The sequence below is a fragment of the Mus pahari genome, chromosome 23, assembly GCF_900095145.1.
Source record: "Mus pahari chromosome 23, PAHARI_EIJ_v1.1, whole genome shotgun sequence".
NCBI classification, from domain to species: domain Eukaryota; kingdom Metazoa; phylum Chordata; class Mammalia; order Rodentia; family Muridae; genus Mus; species Mus pahari.
Genome location: NC_034612.1, coordinates 33,254,809 through 33,279,071, shown reverse-complemented (window position 1 = coordinate 33,279,071; position 24,263 = coordinate 33,254,809). Strand labels below are relative to the sequence as shown.

The 24,263-nt window shown below is 46.4% G+C and overlaps 1 protein-coding gene and 1 long non-coding RNA gene across 4 annotated transcripts; both read left to right on the top strand.

Moving 5' to 3' along the window:
- Positions 1-554: 554 nt before the first annotated feature.
- Positions 555-12,519, top strand: Rbak (RB associated KRAB zinc finger). 3 transcript variants are annotated; one of them, XM_021186816.2, is made up of 5 exons: positions 555-743; positions 1,730-1,785; positions 7,829-7,955; positions 8,285-8,380; positions 9,764-12,519. In XM_021186816.2, exons 2-5 carry the CDS (start codon positions 1,771-1,773, stop codon positions 11,662-11,664), a joined length of 2,139 nt encoding a protein of 712 aa, XP_021042475.1. In that variant the 5' UTR covers positions 555-743; positions 1,730-1,770; the 3' UTR covers positions 11,665-12,519. The 3 variants fall into 3 exon arrangements, with proteins under 3 accessions (XP_021042475.1, XP_029389783.1, XP_029389784.1); XM_029533923.1 differs by having other exon boundaries at positions 1,727-1,785; XM_029533924.1 differs by lacking the exons at positions 555-743; positions 1,730-1,785 and having other exon boundaries at positions 7,867-7,955; positions 8,046-8,380.
- A 6,282-nt stretch (positions 12,520-18,801) lies between these two features.
- On the top strand, positions 18,802-19,781 carry LOC110339051. Its single transcript, XR_002381329.1, has 3 exons — positions 18,802-18,886; positions 19,003-19,122; positions 19,461-19,781. It is a non-coding gene; the product is annotated as an uncharacterized LOC110339051 (long non-coding RNA).
- The last annotated feature ends 4,482 nt before the right edge of the window (positions 19,782-24,263 follow it).

Below are 24,263 nucleotides of genomic sequence, written 5' to 3'. Positions count from 1 at the left end.
TGTTTTCTTCTTTCTGTGTGTTCTTTCTGGTTCTGTTTTTATAGTTTCTGTGCATTAGACGTATGTTCTAGAAACCCACCATTAGTGTTTGTTTGTGCCTCCTTCTTTGTAAAGCATAGCTGGTCAATTCTTGTACCTAGTACTTCAAGGAAGTTTGGTTAATCGAGAATGACACTCAGTTTCCTTTCCTTCTAACATAATCTTCCTTTTATTTTAGTAGTCCCGGGCCAGTACAAGACTTGGGACTTCAAGCAGCAGACGGTTTCTCCAGGCTCAAAGGGAGTGAGGACAAACAAGAAGGTAAGAGCATGGCTGGAGGCAGCCATTGCTCTCAGAGCACCTCCCCTAAACTGCTGGGAGGAGGTAAGTTCTTGCGCGAGGATCCCTAGATGCAGTGGCGCGCGAGGGCGTCTGGGACACAGAGTTTCTGTGCAATTCTTGGGGAGCAAGGAGCGCCTTGGAACTCGGACTTCCGGGAAGATGCTGCACATGCGCGTCGCGGTCCGTGCGCGTGCCCGCGCTTGCGCTGGGCCCCCGCGCCGCGGTGACTTCCTGCAGGTCCGGTGCGTCGAGGCTACCTTCCCTCCCGCAGCCTTTGCGTTCGCTAAGCTGGAGTCGCCGAGCCTGCGGGGCCGAGGCTGGAGCTTCCGGGGCGGCAGCGAACAGACTCGGCTGTGCGGGCCGGGGAGGCCTAGCGGGAGCTCGGCGCGGAGGCCGACAGGGGCAGCGGGGCCGCCTGCTCGGTGAGGCCCGAGGGCGCAGATCGATCGGGGCTGCGGGAGGGATGCTGGGCACAGATGGTGCCCAGTCAGTCCACCCGGGCACCCCGCTGTCCCCAGCTTGCGGGGCCTGGGAGGGTCGAGGTGGAGCGGGACAGCTGCATCGCTTGGGCTGCACGGTCGGTCCCGAGGACAGTGTGCAGGCTCTGAGGAACGCAAGGGCTCCAGATTCCCACGGTGTCACTCAGCGTCCGTCAGCACCCTTGCTCTGTCCGTGGGTCCCCCGAGTCTGCCCTTGAGGCATCGTAATGATCTAGTGCTCAAAGTCTGCTTTTGCTTCTTTCTGCTTGTGGAGGAAAGAGTCTGCGACGGTGTGTGAGACTTCATCATGGTTGTGTTGAAATGAGTGCCATTGTTTATAGTTTCTTCCCTTAGCCCCATTTTAAAATGTGCAGCAGTAACCAAGTTTAGTTGGATAGTTTGAAAACAAACCACGCTTTATCACTGTTTATCGGATGTCCGCCCAGCTGGAGCTGGACCATTTTTCCCGTTTTGTGTTTTAATTTTCTGAGACGCACATACTGTGTGGCACATACTGTTCTGGTAGTGGGTGATCCCCTCATCTCCACCTCCAGAGAGTTGGGATTGCATGTGTGTCACCTCATGGAACATGGATCCCAGATATATAGAGCCTGGAATCTTCATTCACAGCGGCATATTTTGCAACAGTTTGGATAGGAATTAAAATAAGTAACTTTTTTTTTTTTTTGCACCTTTACACCAAATGCCCGTGGATAAAAAGGAGGCAGTGTAGTGTTCATCATAGAGCCGTACCCACACACCCCCATCCGCCCCCAAGGCCACCTGTTGGAGTTACATTTGTGATTTCCTTCTTATCACCTCTGCAAAGTGTGTATAAGCTGCGATTTCACTTGGTGGTTCCCAGGCGAGAGTCGTGTCCCTGTGTAGACAAGTTAATCTGCGATTTCAGCGAGCTTTTCCTCCAGCAGGTCAGTCAGCACTGTCTACAGTTTCCCAAGAGGAGCAGAACATGAGCAGATCAAAGGTGAGTTTTTCCCGTTTGTAAATTGTTTGTTTTTCTGACTCCTTTGTAATGTATTTTGGGAGACTTACACGAAGGTCTATTCTTGAATGGTAGTGGAGTGGTGGTTCACGACTATCTATAAAGGGATCTGATGATCTCTTCTGGCCTGCAGGTGTACATGCAACAGAGCATTCATACATAAAATAATAAGTAAATAAGTAGGATGGTAGTGGAGAAAGGAATAAATAAAGGTGACTGTGATATAAAATACACCCGAGTGGCAGGCTGACATGGTCTCTTGTGTCGCAGTCTGATAACTTTAGGCTAATGGAGTTACTTGGCAGTGTTACAAAGAGAAAATTAGTGCCCATTCCATAACCTGCAACCGCTCCTGGCAGATGCCATTTTTGTTCCTTATGGGTAGTAAAGACTTCCTAGGACTTGGACATCTTTCTTTAGTCAGGCTGGTATGATTATGGATGGTGTTGTTCATAACAACATGTGAGTCCTGTGTTCTCCTTGCTGAGTCTAAGCTGCCCAAGAATTTGTCGCATAACATTTTTTCAGGGACCAGAATGTCATGAGCCAATGTGATATATGTTTCTGTCTTTACTTTTTAAATCCCTGGAGTAAAATGTAGATTGCATGTTAGAAGTTTGAGCAGTTTTTTAATAATGGTTCCTGCTGTTGCATGTTGCTCTTTCTTGGTGCTCTCTTGAAGGTAAGCCAAAGAGGGGGAAGAGTGTCAGCGGGGGGTTAGAGAGTAATTAGGGGGGAGAAGAGTGTCATCGGGGGTTAGATAGTAATGGGGGGGGAGTGTCAGCAGGGGGTTAGATAGTAATGGGGGGAAGAGTGTCAGTGGGGGTTAGATAGTAATTAGGGGGGGAGAGTGTCAGTGGGGGTTAGCTAGTAATGGGGGGGAGAGTGTCAGTGGGGGTTAGATAGTAATGGGAGAGTGTCAGCAGGGGGTTAGATAGTAATGGGGAGAGAGTGTCAGTGGGGGTTAGATAGTAATGTGGGGGGAAGAGTGTCAGCGGGGGTTAGATAGTAATGGGGAGAGAGTGTCAGTGGGGGTTAGATAGTAATGTGGGGGGAAGAGTATCAGTGGGGGTTAGATAGTAATGGGGGGAGAGTGTCAGTGGGGATTAGATAGTATTGGGGGGGAGAGTGGGGGGATAAAGAGTAATGGTTGCTGTTTGATAATAAAGCGTCTACCTATCTTGAATCTTAGCCCTTTGCTTCTGTAGCTGGCCTGCCTTTTGAGTTCCTCTTGGGGCAGATACTGCAGTCTCTGTCATTTAGCACCTCATTGTAAAACAGCAGGGGTAAAGGATTGATTGCTAGAGCCTCCTCCCTCTTGTCTAGATGTCTCTTGCTTGTCAGGCTAGGGGGGTGCTTGGAGCAATAAACTTGTATCTAACTAGAAGAGAATCACGCTTACAGAAAGAAAAACTTTTACACAAGCAAATATGGATTAAATACACATAAATTCATACACAGATTCATGTACACAGATTCATACATGTCCGTTTGAGCCAGTTGGGCCCAGCTTGCATACTATCTCATAATTTACATACTTAAACACACACACATATATGACCAGTGCAGAAAAAAACTCATTCTGGATGAAAAAAAGCTTCAATCTATATTGCATAAAGAAAGAAAAAGCCCCTGCCCTCTTATTGCTAAAGAAATTGAACCCAAGTCTGTAAGAAGAAAGCTTTGTTCCTTTTAGTAAGACTAAGCCTGCCCCTCCTGCTGTCTCTGCAGAGCTCTTCACTTCTGCGTTCTGGGTATTGCTCTCTTATTTTTGATGTTACCTTATAATTTCTAAGTTGTCCCACTCTGCGTTCTCCTTCTAATCTTGCACCGTCCTCCTGCTCTGATGCCGCCCGCAATGCTCTGTTCTCAATGCTTCATTCTCCAGTGTTATATCCACAGGGTAATCTTTCCCAGTCTTTTGTACTTTTTCTAGGAGAATAGATACATGGTTTTTCCAAGTATCCTTTTAAAAAGCAAAAGCTCACAGAAGTTCAAACGTGAATTCAAATCATAAATTGAATAAGAAGTTTACAACAGAGAATGTTTACATGCATATCCATTAGGAATAATTATCTGGCTAAACATTGATCATCTATCAACAGTTCTACAGGTTCATGGAGATTTGAAGACCATAACTAAGTTATCATTGAAGTTTCGTATAGATAACCACAGTCAATACTTTATCTTCTGTCTTTGCACCTACATTCTATCCTCAGTCCCCTTTTTATGACCTTTGGTTAATTGTTTTACCACCTCTTGAAATGTGCTCTTAAGTTGTAGATGCCTGCTTGCTATTTCAGATGCAGGTAACTGGCGACACTTGAAGACTGGCAGAGTTTCCATTGCAGTTTTGACATCAGAAAGGACTTAACAGCAGTCCTATTATAAGGGAGCTTAATAATTGCTAATATAATTTTAGGAATTCTTATAGGATCATCATGAAGAATTAAGAAAACATCTATTCGACTGTATGGCATCACTAGAAGATAGTACATCTTCATTGTTCTGCAGAAATCTGCTCAAAAGTGTGAACTAATACCTACTGATTGTTATATATGTTTAATAATAACAGGAAAAACATATTAATACCAGGAATCTCTCCTAAGATGAATTTCTCCTTGGCCTTGCCTAAAGGAGCAAATCCATCATAGATTGTACTCCATGGCAGAACCGTCTCAGGAAGGTTCCCCGAGAGCTTTTAGCTCCTGGCAGGTTCCTGGTATACCGCCTATATTTTTTCTTCTGCTTTTTTCTTTTCTTTTCCTTTCTTCCTTTCCTTTCCTTTCCTTTCCTTTCCTTTCCTTTCCTTTCCTTTCCTTTCCTTTTCCTTTTCCTTCCTTCCATCCTTCCTTCCTTCCTTCCTTCCTTCCTTCCTTCCTTCCTTCCTTCCTTCTTTTTTTATTCTTTTAGAAACTGGACTGTTTATTCATTGTTTCAAAGTTTGGAGTCTATCCCCATTGTTTTACCTTTAAAGTCATTTTGAAAATTCCTTGCATGCTTTGTGAAATTGGTGGTTTTTACAGAAAGATTAATTAGATTGTGTCCATTCATTTTTGTGGTTGTTTTTGAGACAGGGCCTCATGTAGCTTAGGCGGGCCTCCAGAACGCTGTTGTGGCCTGAGAATGACCTCGGGTCTGATGAACTCCTGATCCTGCTGCCTCTGTGTCTTCAGTGCTGGCGTCACGGGTGGACACTGCCCTACCTGGCTTGTCCGTATCTTCGGCAAGACTGTTGTCTTAGTTACTTTTCGGTTTGCATGTTGAAAATTTACCTTGACAAGAGCAACTTGAGGGAGAAAGGGTTTATTCTGCTCACAGTTGCAGAGTACAGCCCACCATGGGGGAAGGGCAGCAGAAGCTTGCTTTGAGGAAACTGATAATTTATATATTATCTGATGTCAGGAAGGAAAGAAGAAGCATGCCCGCCCACCATGATGGACGGTACTCTGGAACATAGATACATAGAAAAGTTACAGAGGAACAAAAGAATTATACAGAGAAATCTTTGGTTCCATTTGCTCTAAGGTTCCATTTTTTTTAAACAGTTTTTTAAAAATTTGTTTTGCATGTGCCTACATGTGTGCGTGTGTGTGGTCCAGTGTGTACCATATGCACATGAAGGTCAGAGCACAGCTTGTGGGGGTCTGTTCTCTCCCTCCATACAGGTCCATGGGACTGTGGAGTCATACATAGAATCAAAGTCTCATACATAGAATCATAGAGTTTCATATATAGACTCATAGTCTTGTACACAGAATCATAGAGTCTCATTTATAGAATCATAGTCTTGTACATAAATAAATCATAGGGTTTCATAGAGTGAGTGCTCGGCCCACCTTGTCTTTGTATAGTCCAAGATCTAAGCCCAGGGAATGAAGCCGCACATGGTGGGCAGGCTTTCCTGCCCCAGTTTACCTCATCAAGATAATCCCCGACAAGAATGACTAGCCCTGCCGGGCGTGGTGGCGCACGCCTTTAATCCCAGCACTCGGGAGGCAGAGGCAGGCGGATTTCTGAGTTCGAGGCCAGCCTGGTCTACAAAGTGAGTTCCAGGACAGCCAGGACTATACAGAGAAACCCTGTCTCGAAAAAACCAAAAAAAAAAAAAAAGAATGACTAGCCCTTGGCCTATCTCTCCAGCAATTCAGGGTCTCATCATATTGACCACTGAGATGAACCATCACACTTAATTAGGCATTGGGTCATTTTGTAGACATGTTGAGTTCACAGAGGAGAGTAGTTTGCTCAACTTAGGGAAACAAAAAGCCTGTCCAATGTGGATAGAATTGAATGAATGTCCTGGTTTGTCTGATACAGTCTTTTTTTTTTTTTAAAGATTTATTTACTTTATTTATATGAGTACACTGTAGCTGTCTTCAGACGCACAAGAAGAGGGCATCCGATCTCATTACAGATGGTTGTAAGCCACCATGTGGTTGCTGGGATCTGAACTCAGGACCTCTGGGAACACAGTCAGTGCTCTTAACTTCTGAGCCACCTCTCCAGCCCCTGATACAGTCTTGAATTGGATCTATATTCCTAATAATTCCTTATAGGTGGTCATTTATCTCATACTGAGATTTTCTTTTGAACAGTGCATCTGTGATCTTACCACACAGCTGTCCAGGGAGTCCAGGGCTTTACTTGGTGGGATGACCAGGTGCTCCTTGGTAGCCATGAGCCCCATGAGATAGCTCTGCAAGGACTCTGCTGGAGAGTCTGCTGTTTGTTTTGGCTACAAACCAGTATCCCCTATATAAAGTTATATGACTCAAGGCTGAGGTTTCTCTTCTCCACAACTCTTCTCTGTACCTAAAAGGTAGCACTGAGAAATTCCTATGGCTGGAATCTGCCTTCCACGGCTCTTAGAAGAATGGAATGTGGTTTTCTGTTTCTTTTTTTAAAATATGTATTTATTATTTTTGTGTTGATATGTGTGTGCCTTTGTGAGTTTATGTGCCCCGTGTGCATGTAGGAGCTCACAGAGGCCAGAAGAGGGTGCCAGAGCTCTATAACTGGAGTTATCAGGCAGTTGTAAGCTGCCAACCATGGGTTCTGGGAACCGAACTCAGGTCCTCTGCAAGAGCAACAAGCATTCTAACATGGGGGAGCCATCATGCTCACCCCTGGACTTTGGTTTTTGATTTGGGAAGATAATCATGTGTGGTTGGTTTACTCCTAATTTAAAGTTGGCCCTCACTGTCAAAAGCTGCCCTCATGAAAGTGCCTTCTTGCTGTCTCTCCACCTCCCCTTCTGCCTGTCAGTCTGTCCCTTTTCTTAGCGCCCACCTTCCCTTGTATGCCTGACTCTAGTAACACCTTTGGGCTTCGATTCTAGTCTCTTTTTTTTTAATGTTACATGTTGCTGCAAGGAAGAAATGTTTGCAGTGAAAGCTGAAATAAGCTCTACAGATGCAGTTGGCTTTCAGATGAAATATGCAGAACTCAAGGAGCTGAGACCTGGGCCAGCAGATGGCTCGGCGAGTAAAGACCCACCGCCACCACACCTGACAGCTTGAGTTTACTCCCTAAACCCACACGGTGGAGGAGAGAACTGAACCGCCACAGTGAAGAGCAAAGGGCACTGAACTACTGCATGCTTGGTAGCGCTCAGCTTGCTTTCTCTACTCTTACAGAATGCAGGACCTCTGCCCAGGGAATGATGCCACCCACAGTGGGCGGGTCTTCCCACCTCCGTTGACATAAGAAACACTCTGCCACAGGCCAACCTTGTCAGACAGTCCCTATTGCGCCCCCCTTTCCCAGATGACCCTAGGTTATGTCAAGTTAACAGTTACCTGTCACATCAGAGTTTTGGTTTTGCTTTTGTTTCCCAAGACAACGTGTTTTCAATATGATGATGAGATTTACTGCAATGATATGGTTAGTTTTCCTTCCAGGCTCTGTAACATAAAGTAAGGTATGCAGTGTTCATGATTAACTGGACCAGTGAGCTCGGGAAGATGTTGTCTTCAGGTGCCCACACTGTGTGATCTATCTGATTCTGATCATGTCGTTACAGGGCCCACTGTCATTCAAGGATGTGGCTGTGGCCTTCTCCCAGGAGGAGTGGCAGCAGCTGGACCCCGAGGAGAGGACGACATACAGGGACGTGATGCTGGAGACCTACAGCAACCTCGTCTCCGTGGGTGAGGACCACTTGCTTCCTAAACACTGTGAATTTAGAATGATTCGTCTTTGAGTTTGAAGGAACAAATGCTAACTCTTAGTCCTTTCAGGTAGATATCGGTGTATCTGCTCCACTGAAAGATCCTACGCCTTTCCCCCTTGTGGTCCTGGAGATTGAACCCAGAGCCTCCTGCATGTTGGGCGTGTTAGCTACAGCCCGATACACAAAAGGCTTTGGTTTTACTTGGTAAACACAGGCAGAGTGTTATGTAACTTGTGGTGCAGCTCCCTATACCACAGCGGTTCTGCAGCCAGTGAGTCCAAACCCTTCTCCTTTTCCTGTTAACAGGGTATGACGTCACCAAGCCAAACATGATTATTAAGTTGGAGCAGGGAGAAGAACCCTGGACAGTGGAAGGTGACCGCCATGTTCAGAGGCATTTGGGTAAGTGAATGGAGTGAAATTTTAAAAAGTGTTCCTTTTTAAATTAATTAAGTTTGTAGGGCTAGCTTTGTGTCAGCTTGACACAGCTGGAGTTATCACAGAGAAAGGAGCTTTAGTTGGGGAAATGCCCCCACGAGATCCAGCTGTGGGGCATTTCCTCAATTAGTGATCAAGGGGGAGAGGCCCCTTGTGGGTGGGACCATCTCTGGGCTGGTAGTCTTGGATTCTATAAGAAAGCAGGCTGAGCAAGCCAGGGGAAGCAAGCCAGTAAAGAACATCCCTCCATGGCTTCTGCATCAGCTCCTGCTTTCTGACCTGCTTGAGTTCCAGTCCTGCATCCTTTGGTGATGAACAGCAGTATGGAAATATAAGCCGAATAAACCCTTTCCTCCCCAACTTGCCTCTTGGTCATGATTTTGTGCAGGAATAGAAACCCTGACTAAGGCACCTAGTGCTTTATAGTAAAGGAAATCCAGAAACATGCAGATTTATTTGTATTTAGAATTAAGAAAAAAATTAAGGAAAAAACTATGAGGGAAGAAGACTTTCTTAGGTTAGGGAATGTAAGTCTTTCCAACAGAAAGAGTGAACAGAAAGGGGAGGAAAGACTGACTGTAGTGAGTGTTCACTTTGTGTCACAAATGTCTAAGCCCTGGTGGAGGGACTCTCTTACGTTGGAGGAACATGAAACTTTCATAATTATTTTACTAATGTGTGAGGTCAAAAGACAAAGATTTCACTGAGTGTGGTGGCTCAGGTCTGTAGTTCCAAAACTCCAGGTAAGGCAGGCAGATTGCTGACAGTTTAGGGCCAGCCTTGGTTAAATAAAAACGCACTGTTTCAAACAAAAACAAAAACAAAGATTTCAGAAATGACTAAGCTGTCATCTCCCGTGAGATGTAGACCCATGGATGTAAATACAGAAGTGTCTGAGATGTCGTCTCTCATGTGATGAATTGCCATTTGATAGGAATAGCAATCTGGGTCTCCCAAACACAGGCCATATTAAAACATTTCTTTATCATATGCCCAGTAATTATTTCCCCTGCTTCCCTTTGCTGTGAGTCCTCCCACTGTGAGTCCTCCCGTGTCTGTCTGTCTGTGTCTGGTGCCATTTCAGTAACTCTGCTTCCTGCTTATCCTTTCTTAGGTCAAAGTTGTAAAGATAATATTTGTAATGTAAGGTGCTTGTTTCCATTGTAAATTGATTCTCTCCCGTTTCTTACTTGCCCTACATCTACACACAGATTACAGATTATAAATGAGAGGAGACAGAAACCTGTGTGTTCACAGTTTCACTCACAGATTGTCGGAAAAGCTGACATTTAGGTGTCACCCCTTCTGTAGCTTGTACACTCATGCTGACATCTCAATCCATTTCAGAAATCAGGAAAGTTTATGACCCCAGAGAAGGAACCGAGGAAAATGACGAGAAGCATCTGCAGTGCATTGATGGCCCCCACTGCTGGAGAGCTGAGCAGGGGGCCGCCTCTGATGAAGCCTGCACCCTCGGACCAGCCCTCGCTTCCCCCAGCTCAGGTGCTCACAGCTGTGTCTCCTGCGGGGAGACCCTGGAGTCTGTTTCAGAACTGATTAGCAGTGACGGAAGCTACGCCCTGGAGAAGCCCGGCGGCATGTGTTTTGAGTGTGGGAAAGCATATGGAGAAAACCTTGAAGACTTGCACCAAGATGAGGGTAACTCCTCACAACACGATGAAAATATTTTGCAGAAAGTCAGCATTTTGGAGAAACCCTTTGCTTATGAGTGCATGGAAGCCTTAGACAGTGAAAGTGTTTTCATGGCTCATGAGAGAGCTTCTATGGGGGAGAAGCCCTATGACTGGGATGATTCTGGACCAGACTTCATCCAGATATCGGACTTCAGTCCATATCCGAGATCACAAATGGAACTGAAGCCCTTCGAATGTCCACAGTGTGGGAAGTGCTTCTGTAAGAAGTCCAAGTTCATCATCCATCAGAGAGCTCACACAGGAGAGAAACCATATGCTTGTAGTGTGTGTGGCAAGTCCTTTAGTCAAAAGGGAACCCTCACTGTACATCGGAGGTCACACTTAGAGGAGAAGCCCTATAAGTGTACCGAGTGTGGAAAAACCTTCTGTCAGAAGTTACACCTCACACAGCACCAGAGAACTCACTCAGGAGAGAAGCCCTATGAATGTAGCGAGTGCGGGAAGACCTTCTGCCAGAAGACACACCTCACTCTGCACCAGAGGAACCACTCGGGGGAGAGGCCCTACCCATGTAACGAATGCGGGAAATCCTTCTCCCGCAAGTCTGCCCTCAACGACCATCAGAGGACACACACAGGAGAGAAGCTCTATACGTGTAATGAGTGTGGGAAATCCTACTACCGGAAGTCCACCCTCATTACACACCAGAGAACACACACAGGGGAGAAGCCCTATCAGTGTAGTGAGTGTGGGAAATTCTTCTCTCGGGTGTCGTACCTCACCATACACTATCGGAGCCATTTAGAAGAGAAACCTTACGAGTGTACAGAGTGTGGGAAAACCTTCAATCTAAACTCTGCTTTCATTAGGCACCGGAAGGTCCATGCAGAAGAGAGAGTCCAGGAGTGTGGTGAGTGTGGGAAGCCATCCCCGCTGCAGTGTACCCCTGATCACACAGGCGACCTAGGAGAGAAGCGCTATGAGTGTAACGAGTGTGGAAAGATCTTCCTTGACAACTCGGCCTTCCATAGGCACCAGTCTGTCCCCGAAGGAGAGAAAACTTACGAGTGTAATATATGTGGGAAGTCCTTCTCCGATTTGTCATGCTACACTGTGCATTACAGAGGTCATTCCGAAGAGAAACCCTTCGGGTGCAGCGAATGTGGGAAAACCTTCTCGCATAACTCGTCCCTCTTTAGACATCAAAGGGTACACACGGGCGAGAAGCCATACCAGTGTTCCGAATGTGGAAAGTTCTTCTCTCAGAAGTCGTACCTCACTATCCATCATCGGATCCATTCAGGAGAGAAGCCCTACGAGTGTAGCAAGTGTGGGAAAGTGTTCTCTCGGATGTCAAACCTCACAGTGCACTACCGAAGCCATTCAGGAGAGAAGCCGTACGAGTGCAACGAGTGTGGGAAAGTCTTCTCCCAGAAGTCGTACCTCACTGTGCATCACCGGACTCATTCAGGAGAGAAACCTTATGAATGTAACGAATGTGGGAAAAAATTCCACCACAGATCAGCCTTCAATAGCCACCAGAGAATTCATAAAAGAGGCGCTGGAAGTGTGCTCGCTGTGGAAAATCTCTGACTCACTCTGTAGACCAGGCTGGCCTCCAACTCAGAAATCCGCCTGCCTCTGCCTCCCATGTGCTGGGAGTAAAGGCGTGGCCACCACTGCCCGGTGACATCTCAATTTTTAAGAAAAGCATTTGGTTATAGTGAACATTGGAGTCCAGTAGGTAGTCAAGGGCGGATCCCCCCCCCCCCAAGTTTTCAATATATGTGGTGCTGAGATTCTGGGCCTTTTGCATGCTCTAGGCATTCTGCACTGAGCGATTCATGAGTTGAGCATCCACGCACTTGAGTGCGAAGTCCTAAAACGAAGTCCATTTTAACATGAGTTTTCAGAGAGGAATCTGTAAAGATTCGGCAAGAAGCAAACCATGACCATATAATTTATGGGGCACTAGATCATCTTTACAGGAGTGAACCTTTGGAAGTATTTAATATTTATTTTTATTTAAATCGTATTTACCTATCAGGGAGTTTTGCTGCAAGCTGTCAGCTCCTGAGTGTAACTCACCTTGGAAATGCACGCTAAAAGCCATATTTCTGATGTTACAACGGGTGTTTATGGAAAAGATGCAAGAAGCTATGAGTTCCGAATAAACCTATAAAATGAAGTTATAAAGCCAACAGTTGACCATGAGGGTGACTGAAAACGTGGCACTTCTGCTGTTCTAGAAATGCAATTGAACAGTGACTCTATGCAATGTTTTGCAATCTCGGCTTTGAATAATTTGTGAGAACATGATATCAAGGATTAAAATGACTGTTACAGTGGGTATATGGGTAGGATGTGCTATCTGATAGGAAAGTACAAAGCTTTCTATGTCGGTGCTTACCAGTACAGTGGTTTTTGTAAAATATTTTCAACTGGAATTGAGCAAAAAATTTTTAAAATACTATTTTGATAAACCATACTGTCTAGTGTTCTGTTGCTATGAAGAGGCGCTATGGCCATGGAAACTCTTGGAAAGGCAAACATTGGGGCTGCCCTGACCTCTAGCCCCGAGCTTGAGTGCACTGTAATGGTGGGGAGCATCATGGCGGCATGCAGCAGGCCTGGTGCTGGAGAGGTAGCTAAGTGCCACATCTGGATCCACAAGGCCTGATGCTGGAGAGGTAGCTGAGTGCCACGTCTGGATCCACAGGCAACAGGGAGAGAGACAGGGCCTGACTTGAGGGTCTGAAACCCCAAAGTCTATCCCCTAGTGACACTTTCTCTAGCAAGGCAACACCTATTCCAACAAGGTCACACCTGGCGCTACTGCCTAATGACCCAGGATCCAAATATCTGAGCCTGTGGCAGCCATCCCTATTCAAACCACCACATATGCATATATCACATGGGGTGGTTCTGTCCATTTCATCCCGAGCAAGCAGTTTAAATCGATAATCATGCTCCTCTTCTGATTGCCAGTCCAGTCGCCTCTCATTGCCCACTGTAGCTGTGTCCCAAGACCCCCTAGTCAATACCTGAAGCGAAATAGTCCCAAACCATAAGTACTGTGGTTCTGCAACACTTTAATGTCATCGCCGAGACGCTTAGCAGCAGACAAGTCATGGATGCAATGTGGAATCCTTGACAGAAGGACAGTTGACACTTGGGTGAGATTTCATCAGCACTCCATGGATGATGTCGACTGACACCTCAGGAATTGAGGGCTGAGGGTAGGTTCCGTAGGAAGGCCCTCGCCTAGATGGCATGAGACCGTGTTTAATTTCCAGTACTCCTCTCCCCCAAGTATTGTTCATCAGTGTCCGCTTGGTGTGTGTGCACTGTGATTAGCAGCCCATCCCACAGATAACTGAGACCACAGAAAGCCGGGCTTGGGGTCAGGAGGAGACTATCTGACTTGGTTATAGGGTTACAGGATCCGAACCCAGATGCGCCAGATGCAGACGCTTGCTCCATAAATAGCGGCCAACCAGACCCAGTCTACTCCAAGAATACAGACATAGTGAATATCTAACAGTCACCTGAAGAAAATTCATGGGAAAAACTTAGCAAAGTATGGAGAACCCCCTTGGTTAGACAGAAGGTCTGACTAAGCTACTATTGGCACCACGCAGAACAGTGTAATACTGACACTCACTAAAACATAGCCTACCACCAGTGATCTTACATAACGCTGTACAGGAAGACCTGGCCAGGTAAATGAAGATGGAAAGAAAAGTAACAATGATGGAGTGGGACTTTCCTCTGGCATGACCTTCACATAGCATTCCAGGGGATATTCAGATTAGAGTTAGAAATAATGAGGAAGCTGAACAAGGCCCTTGCATACAAGGTCATAACACTGGAGGTTTTAAGAAAAAAAAAAGCATAAATTATTTTGAGAGCAATGCCTATTTTAAAACACTCCTCAAGTGCCTAAGGAAAAATACATTTTCAAGAATTATGTCTAGGAAAAAAAAATGTGGCCACACAGTAGGGCCTCCTGTGGTTTTCAAGAGAAGCTCCCAGGGATGTCTGTTTCCCCTGTAAGCCCACATGCCGTGGACTCTCAAACCTAGTTATTTCATAGAAATGAGCATGCTGAGTCTAAGACATAGAGCCAACAGATTAATAATGACCGAAGCTAACTTGTAAAATAGAAGGGCTGAGGTGTAGAGGCTGGAGAGATAGACAGCTCAGCAGTTAAGAGTGTGCGTTCTTGCAGGCCTGAGCTCGGCTCCTAGCATCTATATGAGGCGGCTCACAACTACCTGTAACTTCAGCTCCAGGGCATGCAACATACTCTTTTCATGTACATACACAATACACACAAAAGTGTGGTTTTAAAAAAAAAGTTAAAAATTGAATGTGGTGACTTCAGGCCTGCGATTTCTGCACTGAAGAGGCAGGAGTGCTGTGACTTCAAGGCTTGGGTGACAAGAGTGTATATGTAGTGAGACACTGAATCAAAACAGAATAGAGCAATTGCTACTCACTAGTGTTGAAATGTTGTAAAGCCATAGACAGTATGGCATAAGAGTAAATTGACCATGAGAATAGAATATTACTCAGGTCCTGGAAACGTGGGTCATCTGTCTTAGCAAGTGACACTTAAGGGGCAAAGATGGCACTTCTGTTTGATGTTTTGTCAGTTGTGTGTATAATGAACATAAAACCAAATTAGGCTGTTTGCTTATAAAGTGTGAAATAAAGTAAGAATAGGAGGGGCATACATGGCAATCACTCATGGTGAGGCCAGCACTAACGGGCAGAAGCAGATGGAGTCAGCTGGATTCACAGAGCAAGTCCCAGGCCAGTCAGGTCTGTGTAGTGAGACCTTGCCACAAAAAAACAAAACAAAACAAAACTTAGGAGGTTGTGTGCTTTTAGTGCAGGCAATGTTCTAAGCAAGACTGAGAAGGTTTTAAATCATAAAGGTTTAATTGGATTATACTGAATTCAGTTTGTGGTTAGCAAGACACGATTTTAAAAGTGGAGGGTAGGGAACAGAGCGATTGCTCATTCCTGAAAGGTACTTCATGCTCTCGAAGGGGTCTTGACTTAAGCATCTCTTAACCACCTGTAACTCCAGTGCCACACCCAGCAACACTGGTCTCTGCATCCCACTGAACATACACAGGCACAATTTTCAATAATTTCTAAGTGAGTGGGAGGGGCTGGAGAGATGGTTCAGCATTTAAGAGCACTTGCTGCTCTTCCAGAGGACCTCAGGTAAGCTCTTAGTGCCCATGATAGGTGGCTCATAACCATCTTTAACTCAAGCTCCAAGGGGCCTGACACCCTCTTCTGGCCTCCGTGGGCATCGGCACTTTTGTGTGCATCACACATGAAACATTAAGAATACATCATTTTAAGTTTAGGAAAAGGAGAAGGTTGACTATTCTTGCAGTTCATATGGTGAGGAAAAGGTACTGGTAAATTTTTTCAGTAAGGAGGCAGTTAGTAAATACTGTGGCTTTTGTCCCAGTTAGTAAATACTGTGGCTTTTGTCCCAGTTAGTAAATACTGTGGCTTTTGTCCCAGTTAGTAAATATTTTTGTCCCAGCACAGTTGTTAGCTTTCATCTTGTAATTGGCAGGCAACCCCATATAGTACACAGACAACGGTGTATGGCTATTTCCTACTGAGCTTTTATTCACAAGCATAAGGACAGTCAGAAGCAGGCCTGGAGCTCCTGGTTTCCTGGGATTTTATCTGGAACATATGAAGAACGCCTAATCAATAGGAGGGGAATATAAGCAAAAGACATAGCCATCCATCCACATCATGAAAGGAAAAAAACCGACTATATAGCAATACATATGTGAGAAGATGTTTTATCTCAATTATCAAGGGACTGTAGATTAAAAACCCAACCACTGAGGTCTGTGAGATGCTTGCATAGTCCTATGACCTGAGCCTATGGTAGAAGGAAGAAACCTAACCCCTTTGGTCTCTTCTGAGTTGCACACATGGTATGGCACATGCATCTCCACACTTATACATTATACACAATCATTTAAAAACCATTCACTGAAACAGTTAAACTGGAGGCACAAAAAACAAAACAAACAAAACAGGTATTTGCAAGAATGTTGCAACAAGAATTTTCAACAGCAAGAATCTCAACATGAACTTTAAAAAAAATAGATATTTTTAGTTTGTGCATATGTGTGTGTGTGCCACGTGTGTGCAGGTGCCTTTGGAGGACAGAAGGGGTATTGGATCCCCTGAGACTGGAGTTACAAGCAGCTGCGAGCCTCTACGTGGATACAGAGAACACCTTACCTAGCCACCCCTCCAGCCCTGGAACAGGACAGATGATAAACCACTTTGGAATACTTTAACTTAAGCCTTGTCTTGGTTAGGGTTTCGTTGCTGGGAAGGGACCATGACCAAGACAACTCTTATACAGGAAGACATGCAATAGAGGCTGGCTTACCGTTTCAGAGGTTCAGTCCATTCCCATCATGAAAGTATGCAGACAGACATGGTGCTGGAGGAGCCGAGAGTTCTACATCTTTATCCGAAGGCAGCCAGGAGGAGACTGTCACACTGGGCATAACTTGAGCTATATATGAGACCTCAAATCCCACCTCCACAGTGACACACTTCCTCCAACAAGGCCACACCTCCTAATAGTGCCATTCCCTCTGGGCCAAGCAAAAAAACCCATGAATCTATGGGGGCCAAACCTGTTCAAACCACCACAAGCATGGGATTACCCTTTTACTCAAACCAGGCAGAAACACACACACACACACAGGCACACACTAATGCACTAAAAATATACATAATATGAAACTTCGAAAGAAAACACATCCCAGAAGGCTCAGGACTCACATATGGAGTGAGACGAACATACTGGAGGAGTTTATTCCCACAGTGGAATCCTGTTGCACAGTGGGAGAAGATGGAGTCGGAACAGCCACATAGCTGAATAAAGAAGCCTGGGCACACATAAGCACGTGGTGTGATTCTCTGCGAAGGATAAAACCAGGCAAAACACCGTGCGCTCAGCAGCACACCACTGACGAGAGCTTACAGGGGTTACATATCCGGTTCCTGTGGTTGCCTGTGTATAAAGCTGGTGTTGAACACCCCAGTGTGTTCTGCACTGTGTCTTTCTCTGCATCTGTGGGACCCTTTGATAAAGAGGATTTAAAAGTTCACAACTGACTAGCCATTGTTACCTGCCACTCACCCTACTTCTCACTGTCTTCAGACATGACACACCACAAGAGGGCATCAGATCCCACTACAGATGGTGTGGGTCACCATGTGGTTGCTGGGATTTGAACTCAGGACTTCTGGAAGAGCAGTCAGTGCTCTTAACCACTGAGCCATCTCTCCAGCCCTGAGTGGTGAGCTTTTATAGCTTTAGAGGACCCTTCTTCACAGTCACTTTAGCTTTGGTGGCATCTGCTATGATGTTCTGCACCAGGCCCTTGAAGCCTTACCACCATCGTATATTTTGAATAAAATATTTGAAAAAGTCCAAGGGCCAGAAAATCTTTCTTCATTCACATGTTTACATATACAATGTGTTTGCTACTTCGAAACCTGTCTGGATTCTCTCTTCAATATAGAAGCTAATGTGTATTCTTTTGTTTTCTATCAAATTGGGGGGGGGGTTGGTGGTGGTGTTTTTTGTTTTGTTTTGTTTTGTTTTTTGTTTTGTTTTAGAGTCAGGGTCTCACTCTGTAGCCCTGGCGGTCCCAGAGTCAACTGTGAAGACCAGGCTGGCCTCAGACCCACAGAGCATCGCCTGCCTCTGCTTCCCGAGTGCTGGGATTAAAGGTGTGCACCCCCACGCCAGCTCATATCCATTATTACATTTATTCTGTGTATACATGGTGAGTGTGTATGTCTGTATGTGTGTGAATCACCTTTTCTATTTCCAGACTTTGAAATTTTCATATTTCTAAATTTAAGATGATTCTCTTCAGGGCAAATAGAACAGGGCAGTTGGTTTGATGAAGAGTCATATTTAAGAAATGTTCAGGAGGCCTGCAAGGTGGTTCAGCCAGTAATGGCTCCAGCTGCCCCACCTGCCCACCCCAACCACAGTCCCCGGCACTCATAAGGTGGAAAGAAAAAACCAACTCCTGCAAGCTGTCGTCTGACCTCCACCCTGGGACCATGACAGATGTATGCCCCCATACAAATGTATATATACACTAAATTAAAACCTATCTAAAAGGTTCTCAAGCATCCGTGTGGTCCCACTCCTGCCTGTATTGAAGTGGGTGGAGACAAGAGGATGGCCGGGTTGCTGGCTACCTGTTCAGCTGAAAAGCATGAGCTCCAGGTTCCAAGGAAGAGGCTATCGGAATCTGCCCTCTGCCACTTCATGAACACATGAAGAGACGACAGAAAGAAGAAGGATGGACTCCATGTATGCAAAAGAGACGAAGAATGGACAGGAGCAAGGGACCATGGGCACCAGAATTCTGGCAGTGGCGAACTGGGTCTGCAAAGGACCAAAGAGTGAATCCAAGCCCATGATCAGCCAAACGCTAAGCGACACTGCCAAGAGGAGTGGGTGTGACTGTGTTTTAAGGGCGTGGCCATTGTATAAAGGAGCAGTTCTGTAGTAGGCGCACGCGTCTTGGGTTGAAGGGTGTGGTCAGAGTGGGCGGGTCGGCTCATGTTCGAAGGGCGTGGCTCTGGTGCGGGGCGTGGCCAGGACTTGCAAACTGACTCGAGGAGACCCTTAGTTCCAGAGCCACAACTGTCCGCCCCTGACAGTTCTTGGGGACCTGGAGACCGTTGACCAGGCTGAGGGCTGACACAGGGAACCTCGGAAGTGAGAAGACGGGCTTCCCAGTACCAGAGAGGAATGGACGTGGCGTGCAGAAGCGGGAGGGAATAGAAGCCACCTGGGTAGGGAAGTCTTCTGACAGACAGCCCATCCTTTTGCAGCGCCCTGTCCCAGGGTCATGTGGCCACCGCTGGTGCTGCTGTTTCTGCTACTTCCTGCTGCCCATGGCGCCCCCCATCCAGATGCGGACCTCCAGGAAAACTCTCCAAGCATACTCGAAGGTTTCCACCGCCCTGTAGCGGATTGGCGGGTGTGGGAAGAGAGTAGTTTGGGGACCTGCAGAAAGGGAAAGAGGCAGCGGTGGGCAGAGACCGATAGGAAGAAAGAATATTGGCGAGGATGCAGAGAATTGGGTGGGTGAGTGGTAGTGAGGAAGCCAGTTCGATGGGTGCGCTCTACTACCGGATGCCCCAAAACACCCTTTGGACTCCCAAGAGACCCACTATGCAATGGATTGCTCTCCACTCCCATGTGCATGGCCACAGCATAGAGGGCCTGGCTGGGGCGCTTCGTCATTCCTTGACAGCACCACGCAGCTAAACTTGCCACTCTTCAACAGATATCCAAACTGAATTAGACAGAGACATGTGGAGGGAAGACAACCCGTTCGCTGGCTCCCGCTGTCCTCCTGGCTCATGAGGTGGCTTCTATGTGGTCCAGAAGCTGGGGGCTCGGACCTGTCGCCTCATGAGGGCCTGCCAGGCACAGGATCCAGAGCTCCACACTCCTCCTCCCCAAACCTTCCGGTCTCCTCCGGGGCCCTTCAGCTGCTGAAGGGGCTTGGGGTGAACACCATTATCCTAGCAGGGGACATATGTGGAACTCACCAGAACCACCTGCTGGAGCACCATTTCAAAATAAAAGTAAAATTTCAAGTTTATCGTTCTCTTTGCTTTTGAGATCGGTCCCCAGCTCCCTCCCGGCCAAGCAGTTCCTCCCAGCTTTGGACCTGGCATTCCCCTGCCTCAGACACTGGCATCTGCATGCTCACCTGTGCGTTCTCTGACCACTGCAGCTGGTGATTGGCCTTCTCCTCCCCCACAGTGGGATGCTCAGCTTTTAACCAGGACCTACCTAGGGAGATGGGGCTGAGTTAGATAAGGTAGGAGTTGCTTGCATTTGGGTTTTGGAGCCAGGACCTTATGATGTAGCCCAGGTTGGCCTGGAACTCTCATTCCTCCTGGGTGTTGAGATTACAGGTGTGTACCTGAAGGGAAATGAAATTTAAGGCCTGGGATTCATGTAACTTTAAAAGAAAATTGTGTAAATTCAAGGTTCAAATAATATGAGACAAATAGAGCAGCATTAGGAACTTGAAGGCCTGGAGCAGATCCAGGCATGCTCAGGCAGACAAACCCATAGGCCCTTTGTGGTAAACAAGTACTGGCAGGCCTTGAAGGCCAGGAGCTGGAACTCTTACAAAAACAAGCACCGGTATGTCCAGGCAAACCCCTTGTTAAGGCATTCCTGAGGTCAAGTTGACTGTGAATGGCGATAAAATAGAGAAAAAAAAATATAAAAACTGGTCTGAGCTATTATGACTGATTCATCGACCATCTGGTGGCCAGGGTCATGCTGACCCAGTCACAAGCCACTATCCCAGACCCCTCCCTGGAATTGCTGATGCTATAACCTGCATGTATTATTCCACTGACTTGTAATCAAGCCAATTGTGTAAAGCTGCGCCAAGTTCTCCAAAAATTCCTCCAACCCTCTCCCTATAACTCCCTATAAAAACCCCTAGCTTTTGAGCCTCAGGGTTGATTCCTCTACCTATTGCGTGAGGTATGCATCGGCCCGGAACTCCGCCATTAAACTGCCTCATGCTTTTGCAACAAGATGGTCTCTCTCGTGTTTTTTGGGACACCCTGACTCCCGTGACCTGGGGTCCCCATGAAGGGATCCTACATACCATCATGACCAAGTCATAGATGGCCTCGTGAAATAACACTGCAGCTGAATATCCTGATTACCCCCCCCTTGTGTATATTTGTGTGTTAGGGTTTTACTGCTATGAATAGACACCATGACCAAGGCAAGTCTTTTAAGGACAACATTTAATTGGGGCTGGTTTACAGGTTCAGAGGTTCAGTCAGTTATCATCAAGGCAGGAAGCATGGCAGCCTGCAGGCAGTCATGGTGCAGGAGGAGTTGAGAGTTCTACATCTTCATCTGAAGCAGAAGATTTGCTTCCAGGTAGCTAGGATGAGGGTTTTAAAGCCCAAGCCCACAGTGATACACCTACTCCAACAAGGCCACACTTTCAAATAGTGCCACTTCCTAGGCTAGGCACCACAACAGGCTCTCTACCACTGAGCAACACATCCAGCTCCTTACTGTGGGCAGGGATTGGGGGCTGGGTTAGACAACTGAGCTATACTCCAGCCCTTCACTGGGGGGATTCTAGACAGCTACACCACAACTGAGCTATATCCTAGTTCTGGGGACAGCATCCCATGACAAGGACTGCCTGCAGCAGGCTGGGGTGGAGACATCTCAGAACCCCATGGCAGCTCCTTGTCATAGGATGCTGTCCCCAGCACCCCAGCCTCTCACTGGGGGTGGGGGTTCTAGACAGCTGTACTACAATTGAACTGTACCCCATTCCTCTCATTTTTACTTTGAAACAGTCTCACTGAGCTGTTCAGTCTTGTCATAAATGTGTCAGCCTCCTGAGTAGCTGATATCACACACCTGTACCACCAGGCCCAGCTCTTAGGGGATATTTGATAGGGAATCTGAAGAACAGAGTCTGGACTCCATAGGACAAGCCCTGGTACTGGACTTTGTCACTGATATCATCCAGGCCATAGATCAGGCTCCTCATTCCAGCAGCAGATGACCCATGAGGTTTCAGGAGTTCTGGGCTAGCCACTGTCTGTGGCCTAAGTTCACTGAGTTTTCCTGAGCTCACCTCTCTGTGAACTCCTGGGCCCAGATTCTGTCTGGAGCTGAGAGGTCTCAGACAGGTGGGTAGATATGGTATTGATGGCTTGGGGGAGCAAACCCATAGAAAATTCTGGGTAGGCCAATGAAATCTTAGCAACAGCCCTGATATGAGCTGTTTGTGTGCAAACCAATCCATCCATAGGACACAACAGAGGCCCAACTTATGTCTATGAAGTCTGTACTTGGTTGAGGAGTCTTTGAAGTCATGTAAGAAGTCCTATTAGGGTCCTTCATCATCTGGAATTGTGTCCAAGAATAAGAAAGGAGTTTGAGGGAAGCAGAAGACACAGATAGATGCCAGGGACCAGCCTTAAAACAAGCTGGAGGCAGGTTGTCTGGCTTTCATTCCCACTGACTGTGATAAAATACTTTGACAAAGACAACTCAGAGAAGAAAGGGTTGGTTTACCTCAGTCTATCAGCTTACAGTACAGTCCATCATAGTAGGGAGGTCACTGGGGAGGAGTTGGTCATATCACAGCCATAATCAGAAACAGAAAGCAATGAATGCATGCAAGCAGGTGCTCAGCTTGCTTTCTCCACTCTCATACAATGTGGCATTTCCTGTGTAAGGAATGGTACCACCCACAGTGGGCAGGTCTTCACACCTCAACATAATAAGAAACAGGAAGCAATGAATGCATGCAAACCGGTGCTCAGCTTGCTTTCTCTACTCTCATGCAATCTAGTATTTCCTGTATGGGGAATGGTACAACCCACAGTGGGCAGGTCTTCACACCTCAACATACTAAAGTCAATTCTCTACATACATGCCCATAAAACAACCTAAACTAGATAATCCCTCATTGAGAGTGGGTTGTTTTTTTTTCCAAAAAAAAAAAAATTGTGTGTATGTGTGTGTATGAGTGTTTTGTCTCTATGTATGTATGTGTTTAGTGCCTACAGAAATCTGAAGAGGGTGTTGGGTCCCCTAGGACTGGACTTACAGAGGGATGTGAGTCACTGGATGACTACTGGGAACTGTACCTAGGTCCTCTGCAAGAGCAACAAGTACAAGCCGGGTGTGGTGGCGCATGCTTTTAATCCCAGCACTTGGGAGGCAGAGGCAGGCGAATTTCTGAGTTTGAGGCCAGCCTGGTCTACAGAGTGAGTTCCAGGACAGCCAGGTCTATACAGAGAAACCCTGTCTCAAAAAAAAAAAAAAGAGCAACAAGTACTCTTAACTTCTGAGCCATCTCTTCAAATCCTGAGACTTTTGGAGGTGTTTCTAGGTGAAGACAAGTGTATTAGTTGGGTTTTACTGCTATGAAGAGACACCATGACCAAGGCAAGTCTTAAAAAGGACAACATTTAATTGTGGCTGGCTTACAGGTTCAGAGGTTCAGTCCAGTATCATCAAGGCAGGAACATGGCAGCATCCAGGCAGGCATGGTGCAGGAGGAACTGAGAGTTCTACATCTTTATCTAAAGGTTGCTACCAGAATACTGATTGGCAGGCAGCTAGGAGGAGGCTCTTAAAGCCCAAGCCCACAGTGACACACCTACTCCAAAAGGCCACACCTCTTAATAGTCCCTGGGTCAAACATACAACCCATCACATCAAGTTAGTAGTAGAAGCTAAATGTCACGGGTATATTCAGAGATGAGGACATTGTTAAGCACACACCTGTGACTGCACTATAGACCCCATTTCAACACTGGCCGTTATCCTGGTGCTCTTGAGATAAACTGTGTCCCCTCACAATTTGTGTGTTGAAACCTACTCCCAATACAATGGTATCAAGAGGTGGAGACTTTGAGATGTGCTTAATTAGGTCGTGGAGGTGGAGCCACCAGGAATGAGATTGGTGCCTTTGTGAGAACCTCAGGACTGCTGGCATGGCTGAGCAGTTTAAGGAGCTTGCAGCCAAACCTAACAACCTGAGCCCAGTCCCTGGGATGCTCATGGTAGAGGGATAGAACTGACTCCTGAAAGTTGCCCTCTGACCTCCATAGTCATGTACATGCATGCACATGTACAGAAGAAGCACAATAATATAAATAATATATACACATGTACACACAAAATAAAGTAATAAATAAGCAAGTATTTAAAATAACAGCTGTAGAAAAATGTCTTCACCAAATTGGGCAATGTGAAGAGGCAAGTGTCTTCCCCACTTCCTTCTAGGTTGGCCTGCCATGGAGAGAAGCCCAGATCTCCTGGAGGGGTGGATAGCGACAGAAATTGAGTGGAGTACTGGTCTGTCTGGTTTTGTGTGTCAACTTGACACAGGCTGGAGTTATCATAGAGAAAGGAGCTTCAGTTGGGGAAATGCCTCCATGAGATCCAGCTGGAAGGCATTTTCTCAATTAGTGATCAAGGGGGGAGGTCCCCTTGTGGGTGGTGCCATCTCTGGGCTGGTAGTCTTGGGTTCTATAAGAGAGCAGGCTGAGCAAGCCAGGGGAGGCAA

Coding starts and splice junctions, on each gene's coding strand:
- Rbak (XM_021186816.2), top strand. Junction 7,956..8,284: donor CAGCAACCTCGTCTCCGTGG/GTGAGGACCACT, acceptor TCCTGTTAACAG/GGTATGACGTCACCAAGCCA. Junction 8,381..9,763: donor CCATGTTCAGAGGCATTTGG/GTAAGTGAATGG, acceptor AATCCATTTCAG/AAATCAGGAAAGTTTATGAC.